We start from the raw sequence: 9,194 nt of genomic DNA, 5'->3' as shown, positions 1-9,194 counted from the left end.
TATATATATATATATATAATGGAGCTTGCTCCTTTTTTTTTTTATTATTATTTTTTTTTTTATTTACAGCACTTTAAATTCAACAATCTTCATATACTCATATTTTATCTTGACTAGAGGTGTCAACAACTCGGCCAATCCAATCCAAAAGTAAGCCTATTAAATTTCAACTCATATAGTCATATGTGTATAATGAATGATCTAGCATGACTCACCCGACCTGACCTGATGCTACAATACTCAGCTCAAATACCCGAATGAACATTGTTAATATTGACTAGCTTTGATGATTTATGAACTTGGTTATAATAGATATTGGTGATTGAAATAGTCCATCAAGTTAAAGTAAGTGAAAAATACATTAATCGCAACGTTGAAATTTTTACATTGTTTGGGTAGAATGCTTGAAAATCATAGTCTAGTATTGCCTTGCTTGATTGAAGATATTAGTGATATAAGATGTGAATTGACAAATCCGTACTAATTAGGCATTTTTGTTGATTTATTTAAAGATTTACCACTTGATAAACAAAGGCAACTGCGTACTCCTTGCTAGATTTTTTTTTTTTTTGGACTTTTTGTGAAAAACTACTTTATATCCATAAATTTTTGTGAAAAACTACCTTATAAAAAAATTGTTGTAAGAAACTACCTTATAAAAACTAAATGTTGTAAGTTGCTACCATGTGCTTAATTTAACAATGAAAGAGAAGAGAAATTAGGGGTTATAAGGGGGCTATGGAGATATTGGGTGGAAAAAGGAGAAAAAATGATTGAAAATGGGTCATTAAACGTCTTTTTTTCAATGCATATAATTCGGCAAAAAGTAGCTTATTACAACATTAATTGTTTTATAAGGTAGTTTCTTACAACATCTATTCTTTAAAAGGTATTTTCTTACAACATTTTTTTAATAAGGTAGTTTTTCACAAAAAAATGACTTGTATAAGGTAGTTTTTCACAAAAAGTCCTTTTTTTTTTAATGAAAATAATACAGAATATGGCTTGTTTGGTTAAACATAGATTTGCACCTTCTTTGAAAATTTAAAATTTTAATTCCCCATATAATTTGATTTCCTCATAAATTCTAAAAAGTGTTGATTAACCATGAGAAATTTCACTTACCTAGGTAATTAAATTCCTCCTTTTCATAGAAAGTATTTGTACTTTCTATGAATTTATCAACCAAACACCACAAAACAATTTCAATCTTAGACTATCTCCAATAGCGATCTCCAATAGCGAGACTCAAGTTTGAGTATTGGAATACAAAATAACTTTTTTTATTTTTTTTTTATTTCCAATAGTGATATCATACCCTTTAACTCAATTTAGCAACTCATGTGAAGTCTAATTTTTCAATGGTGAAACTCTCTAAAATATGCAAATGTCACTTTCAATTTATGGTCTACCAAATCCATTATTTTTTAATATCAAATATTGTAAGATTAAAAAATAATAATAAAAAAAAGTTGAAACTTAAATGAGACTCAAAGTTGAGTATCTAAAATTTCTTTTGGAGTTGTTAAGTTTAGATATTAACTTATTGGTAAACATTGCAAAAAATACTCTCTCCTGAAAATACTCACTTGAGTCTTAGAAATATCACACTACACCTTAGTAATTGGTAATGAACTTATCATAATTCGAGACGGGGGCTATAGAAGGTGAAGACAGTAATAGTCTCTATTGCTTCTGCAAGTTGGTCAGTAGGCCCGTAAAAGAAGGAAATACGAGTATTTAGAAATAACTAATCACCACCTCATTCATAATTAAATAAAAAAAACTAATAATTGAAGTAAGAAAATTAAATATCCTTCTTTCTATATATGGAGTATACTCTACATTAAATATATTCCATAGAAAAAAAGATGACTAAAAAAATGAATCCGACCACAAGAACTGAGACAAAGCTCCAACATTAGAGATAAGGCAGAGGTGGATTTGCGTATTTGCTGACAATATATAAAACTTGCAATCTCATAACTCATAATTGCTGCATAATAATCGAGTCAATAATGTAAGCTATACAACATTACAACATAAGAGTACTCCGTAATACTTATCCATTCATCTTCCAGAGATAGACGAGGTTTGGCAGGAATTACAGAATTAAACCCTATATATTCAGCTTCCTTTAATCTACATTTTTCAGATTTATGTACATGTTACAGAGTGTAGGTCATAAGAAACAAAAGGGAAAAGAAAAAAGAAAAAAAAAAAATTACCCCTCAAATCTAATCTCAACCTCCGGCTAGCTTGTGCTTACCAGGGTCCGCCATTTTTTGTTTCCATCAGTAGTTAAGAAAATTTTGGCAAAAATTTACATTTTCTCAGGGCAAAGCAATTTTTGCCTGCCTATTTTACACATATGTATCATAAGATTTTCCATCCATTCTATTCTGAACTGCTTTAACAGCAGCTACCCTAGCAGCAGTGGCAGCTCGATTAGCAGCCATCACTGCCTTGTTCACTTGTTCATCCACCCGCCTTAGGTTAATTGCATTCTCAGCTGCTTTTCTAGCTGCCTGTAACACACAATAATAATTCCATTACAAAACGTTAGGCCACAGCAGAATGAATTATGCTCTAGTAAACTTGTCGCGTGCTAAAATGGCTGGGGTCAGATCAAAGATTTACCTGAACAGCTCGAAAGACTGAATCTGTTAGTGAGGGTAAGGGGTTTTTGAGAGAACCGTTGTCCCACTCACCACATTTGGATTCCCCATTCCGGAAGGTGTACATCCCAAAGCCTTGCTTACGGCCTTCATGCCAAGAGCCCTCGTAACAATGGCCATTGGCAAAGTGGTAGACACCAAAGCCGTGAATTTTGTCTCCAAAATATTCCCCTGCATATCTATCGCCATTTCTGAAACAGCAGGAAACAAGATGAGTGTAACTTCTTAATAAGATTTTACAAGTAAAATCAGATATCTTTGACAAAAATTCAGGTTTATCTATGAACTAAGAAGTAAGAAGGGGATGAAAATCACAGAAAATTAAACAAAGTAAAGGCAATACAATCAAGATATTTGTATGAATAGTGAAAGAACAACATCTAAGACATTGATTTAAACAGAATGTAATCAATAGGAAGCAGAGAAATTATGATTTTAAAAAAAAAAAAAAAAAAGTTGCAGTAAACAATACTCCAACAGATCTGGGGGCACAGTATTGTTTTGATCATGACACATCCATCCTATATGGTCCACAGACTCAAAAAGCAAACCGCCCTTGCAACTCAAATAAAAGTATTTAAAAAATAAAGGCAATTAGAGGTTGAATTTTGTTTAGGCATTGACAGCTTCAAACCCTGTAGATGGGAATGATTCAACAAGAAAAACCTAGTACAAATCCATGACAGTGATACAATAAATGAATGAAGGTAATTGGAAAAGACAGGGGTAGAGAATTAATTACCTGAAATGGTAACAGCCAAGGCCATGTTTAACCCCAAACTTGAAATGGCCAAGATAGCAGCTAGCATCAGAGCAAGTCTGAAGGCCAAGACCATGATATTGACCATGAAACCACTCACCAGCATAAGTATCACCTGTATAAAACCTATAAACACCAAAACCATGTCTCAAACCACCTCTGTATTGACCTCTATACCTACTCCCTCTCGCCCAACTCTCTATTCCGTAACCATCATACTTACCATCTACCCAATCTCCTTCATACCTCCCATTCACAAAGTAATTGTAAACACCGCTTCCATTACTTTTACCCTTGTGGAATTCACCTTCGTAGAAATCACCATTGCTGTAAAGCTCAACACCTTCCTTGACCGTACTCATCTTTTGTTTGTTTTTGAAATCAACAAGGCTATCTCTCTCCCCAGATTCATCCCCGATGTACCACTCCACGGAGGACCCTTTCCTGTGTCTGTGATGGTGGTGGTGGTGTCTATACAAGTTCCTAATGACGGATTTGGACCGGTCAAGGAAATCCCGGTTCTTAGCCAGGTAAAAGAGGGCAACTGCGATGAAAATGAGGGCGAACAATAGATTCTCAGAGGTAGTAATATGATCAGTTTGAAGGTAAATGAAGACGAGTAAGAGGGTAAAAGCAAAGGTTAGGAGAGCAGTATTTGTTTTGGAACTAGTAATACCAGTAATACTAATACCACTAGGGTTCCGGTTATAAGATGTTGATGTCGACTTGTGTAGTTTTCTTTCTGGTTCATCTGATTCCGACATATCTGCAATCGACGATAGACTTTGAATCGACGATCGAATGGTTGGAGATGACCGGAGTAGAGATGACTGTGTCCGAGTCAGCTTCCCTTGACCACCTTCCATCTTTCTTTCTTCTCCAATTTAAACACAAATTCAATTTTAATTACTATTTATGAGAGAGGGGAGACTCTCCTATTTCCGGTATCTGGAGATTCGCTTGACGTACGCTTTGCTGCTGCTCACGGCGGCCGGCGACATACCAACAACCCTACTGCGACGAACGAACAAGTTCTGGAATAATTTTTTGGAAGGAAAAAAAAAAAAGGAAAAAGAGCAGAGAAAGAAGAGAGATGGTTTTGAAATGAAAATTGTGAAATCAAACCTCAACTATTGATTGGGAGCCTTTTCTTTGTTTATTTCTATTTATATTATCAATATATTCCTATGCGGAAATTGGAAATACTAGGACTTATTAAGGACCGTTGGATGCACATCTGACGCACATTATTTCTTATTCTATCTTAGCCGTTGGATCAGACCCTTCTCCGCTATTGACGGGAAGATATGGTCGTTGGATCTCACAGATTTCTGACCTGAACTCCCTTTATGCCTTTACTGTGCCACTCCGGCACGTGCCTCTCATACTCTTTTTTTTTTTTTAGATTAATTTAAGAATGACTACTTAATTTTAAAATGGCCTATGGGTAAGGAGAACCAGCTTTTTAGCTTTTTCAAATCAAACGATACGGGATTACGGGGTGTGCCAATATTGAAAATACTCCTTCAGTCCTTCCTAATCTTTCAATTTAGAACCAACATATTCAAATTACTTCGTATTTTGAAAAAAAAAAATATTGGAAATTCAATTCATCATTATAACTACTACATACTTGTATTATGACTACTACGCTTATAACATTGATAATTACAGAATATGCACACAATATTTTCAACTAGTTTGCTGATTTTTTTGGGAGGAGTTGGTAGGCTCATGGCCCACTCTGCCATCTCCATTTCATACATGTATTTTGTAATGTTAGATCAAGGTTCGGATCAACTAGACAACTAGTAATGGTCAATGAAGTTGCCCTCCAATTAAAAGAAGGGGGTTGCTCAACCAAAAAATGTATTGTGCACCCGTTTACAATAAGATGAGTATACATTGATTTTTTTTTTTTTTTTTTTTTTTTTTTTTTTTTTTGTTTTTTTTTTAGGGTGAAAATACCCCTGAATTATAACATAATTTACCAAACATCACTCAAAGTTTTCAAGTTCCCCGTATATCATTCAGTTTTTACAGAATATCTTTTTTGTTAACGGACGTTGGACTACACTTTATGAGATTTTACAAATTAAATCATAATAACTATATGAAAGCCCGCGCGATGCATGATTTGTTAGTATTTTTTTAAAAAAAATATTTTTCATATTTATGTGATTAAAATTGTTATTATATTAGTTTTAAAATATTAGATAAAATTTCTAATCTCAAAAGATAATATTTTGTATTTAATTAATTTAAACTTTAAAATCTCATTTGTTAATTTTGCTTACGTGTCATTTGAATTATTTAATTGTATAAGAAATTAATAATCTCTTATTTAATTGGCTACAACTTAAATTCATAATCCTACATGGCACGCTAAGAAAATTAAATTCTACATGGCTCTCTTAAAACTTGGGAAAAACTCCCCTTTATATATATACTAATTTTGTGCTCATGCGATGCCCGGGTTGTTTATTGAATTTAAGATAAATTTTTAATCTATATACCAAATTTTAAAATATATCATTGATACAAAATTAAGAATTGATGCGCTTTTGTGACTATTTGCTATCTATTAATTGAAATTTCCGATTTAATACATTTTAAAAAATAAAACATTTAGCAAAAATTAAATTAAATAAAATAAATGTTCAAAATCCATTGGGTTGATCTGCACCCAAAATTTTGGGCAAGAGTTGAACATTTCTTAACTCATAACCTAAAGTGACCCAATCCGTGATGACTCATGACCCGACCCTAATTGACAGGTTTACATAGTGATAAAATTATATTAGATTGTGAAGTGTATTATTTTAACCGATTAGTATATATTAGAAATGTTTTACGTTTTGAACTACTTCCTTTGCTCCAAAAAATATTATGATATAATTTTTTTTATATGATAACTTTTTAAAATTAATTTTTTCGAATAAAATTATAATCCAATTTGTACATCTGAAATATTGGAATTTTATCGAAATTAAAACTCTAAACTAACAATTTTATCCTAAAATTCTATCCAAATAGAATTGTAAACTAACTTTTTTATTTGTCTTATGAAGTCTATTTATATCTATCCTACGTGGCGCGACACTTGACGAAAAATTAGAACGCCAAGTGCCGCTGTCTCGTAACCTGGCTAAAAGTTTAGCTTTATATATTAGTTACATATGATGATATATATTAAATTGAATTTGTAGCATTAAAATGAGTTTGTCATGTTTGTTCTTTAAAAAACTTTCAAAGTTTAGCAGAAAAAATGACAAAAGCACCCGTAAACTTCAGGGAGCTTGATGTTAGCCTTTCTACTCCTCCCTCCTTAGCTTTAGGTTGCTCTAAAGTGTTGGCAGTTGTTATGATTTTTGGGTGTATGGTGAAAAAAGTTTTCACACAGTGGATATATGGTGAATTCGTGAAACGACAGTTTAACGTTCATTAACATAAAAGACATTTGTATGGTATTGTGTACAAACTGAATGATATATGGTGAATTTAAAAAATATTGATGGAATTTGGTGAATTATGTTAAAACTCGGGAGTATTTCATGAAAAATGAAAAAACCTTTTTTTTCTGAAGGAAAGTACATTGAATAGTTTTAGTGGAACTTTTAACTAATTTGAAATAATATTTATCTTTTTGGAGAAACTTCAAACCTCTTATAATTTTAACTTGTATAAAGGTGATATACCTATTTTTATTCGTTATGATTTGAAGGGTAACTATATCGATGAAAGATAGATTTCAAAATATATATATATATATATATATATATATATATATATATACTTCACATAATCACATATAAGGCAATTAATTAAGTAAGGCAATAGGAGTCTTAGTGAATATTTATCTTTTTGTAGAAACTTCAAACCTCTTATAATTTTAACTTGTATAAAGGTGATTTACCTATTTTTATTCGTTATGATTCACTAGACGAAAATATGAATTGGCCACCGGTTCAAAACTCCCCTATGCCACCGGTTTTGAACTGGTGGCCATTTGGGGGGTGACAATAATCTTATTAAAAAGCCACCGGTTCAAAACCGGTGGCAAAAACAAATATTGCCACCGGTTAACCGGTGGCAATAATGCTTCCCGCAATTTTTTTTTTTAATGGTATTAACAAGTATTGCCACCGGTTAACCGGTGGCAATAATGCCCATAAAAAAAAATTGCATTTATTTCACTTAAATTGTAGTATAAACTATATATATATGTAAAATACATAAAAACACATATATATTCATCAGTATCAAGTAATTGTACACTTTTTAAGAGCGAAAAAACTAAATTAATAACTACAACTAAATTACTCATACAACAATTCCAATTTAAAAGAACTAAATTAATCAAATTACACAAGACTAAAATTCCAACATTAAAATCAAAAAAAAAAATTACAATAAAAAACCAAAAAAAAATTACAACATTAAAATTAAAAAATAACCCATATAACACCTAAATCAATAATCCAGCATCTTTATTCTTCGATTTAACATCTACATCTAAATCAATATACCTGCATCAAACAAAAAAAATCGATTAAATAAAATAAATAAACTGCGAAATAAAAATAAAAACCAGAACAGTATGCATGGTACCCATAAATCAATTTAAATCGGTTAAATAAACCCAGAAAAAAAACACAAAAATATAAACAAAACCCAGAAATTAAACAAAAACCCAGAAAAATAACCCAGAAAACTAAAACCCAGAAAAAAAAAAAAAGAAAAAAAAATCCAGAAAAAAAAAATTAAACAAAATTCCCAGAAATTAGTGAAAACTCGAGAATTAAATCGAACTTAATTAAAAAATCGAATTGATTTTCAAAACGAGAATGAAAAACAAAATAAGAATTAAATCGAACTCAAAAAAAAAAACCCAGAAAAAAAAACCCAGAATTAAATCGAATGAACCCAGAAGGAGATCGACTTAGAACGATTGAAATCAATTAAAAATCGAATTAAAATCGATGAAAACACTCAAAAAATCCAAAATCGACTAATTAACCCAGGAAAATCAATAACTAGTAATGAAACAAAAACCCAGAAGAAAACCCAGAAAAAAAAATTAAACATAAATAAAAACAAAATCCCAGAAATAAGTTAAAAAACCGAGGAAAAAAAAAACAAGAAATTGATTCACGAACTCAAAAAACAAAACCCAGAATTAATTGATTAAAATCGATTAAAAACCAAATTAAAATCAATTAAGAAACTCAAACAATTCCAAAAACGATTAATTAAACCCAGAAAATCAATCAATTAAACCCAACAAAATCCGATTAATTAACCAAGAAAAATCGATTTTAAACACAAACCTCGTGCATGTCTTCGTGGTGCATGTCTTTGTGGTTTATTGGTGATGGGAGACGAAGGAGATGAGGGAGAAGGAGACGAAGGAGAAGAGCAAGAAAACAGAGCAGTCGAATTGAAAGAGAAAGAAGAGAGGGGAGAGCAGGAGAGAGAGAGAAAGAACGACTGAGAGGGAAATGAGGTAGGGTTTGGGGTTTATAAGGGGGGCGTTTTTTTTTTAATTGATTATTGCCATGGGTTTAAACCGGTGGCCTTTACCATTTATGCCACCGGTTCGGTTTGAACCCGTGGCAATGTGAATTAGCCTATCCCGCCCATTTTTTAAGCCACCGGTTTTCAAAAACCGGTGGCCATAGAGCGGTGCCTTTTTGTATTTTTCTACTAGTGATTTGAAGGGTAACTATATCGATGAAGGATAGATTTCAAAATAT

The 9,194-nt window shown here is 31.9% G+C and overlaps 1 protein-coding gene and 1 long non-coding RNA gene across 2 annotated transcripts; both read right to left on the bottom strand.

Annotated features, from left to right (window-relative positions):
* Positions 1-1,964: 1,964 nt before the first annotated feature.
* On the bottom strand, positions 1,965-4,580 carry LOC145639805 (uncharacterized). The gene is made up of 3 exons (XM_081691138.1): positions 3,421-4,580; positions 2,641-2,869; positions 1,965-2,528 (listed from the first exon to the last, which is right to left on the bottom strand). The coding sequence occupies exons 1-3, from the start codon at positions 4,302-4,304 to the stop codon at positions 2,364-2,366; spliced, it is 1,278 nt and encodes a 425-aa protein (XP_081547264.1). The 5' UTR covers positions 4,305-4,580; the 3' UTR covers positions 1,965-2,363.
* A 3,090-nt stretch (positions 4,581-7,670) lies between these two features.
* Positions 7,671-8,915, bottom strand: LOC145638733 (uncharacterized). Its single transcript, XR_014114695.1, has 2 exons — positions 8,769-8,915; positions 7,671-7,967 (listed from the first exon to the last, which is right to left on the bottom strand). It is a non-coding gene; the product is annotated as an uncharacterized LOC145638733 (long non-coding RNA).
* Between the last annotated feature and the right edge of the window lie 279 nt (positions 8,916-9,194).

The sequence above is a fragment of the Chenopodium album genome, chromosome 7 (genome assembly GCF_948465745.1).
Source record: "Chenopodium album chromosome 7, dcCheAlbu1.1, whole genome shotgun sequence".
In the NCBI taxonomy this organism is placed as follows: Eukaryota; Viridiplantae; Streptophyta; class Magnoliopsida; order Caryophyllales; family Amaranthaceae; genus Chenopodium; species Chenopodium album.
Note: the sequence above shows the minus strand (reverse complement) of the source record. Positions and strands in the feature narration are given on the sequence as shown.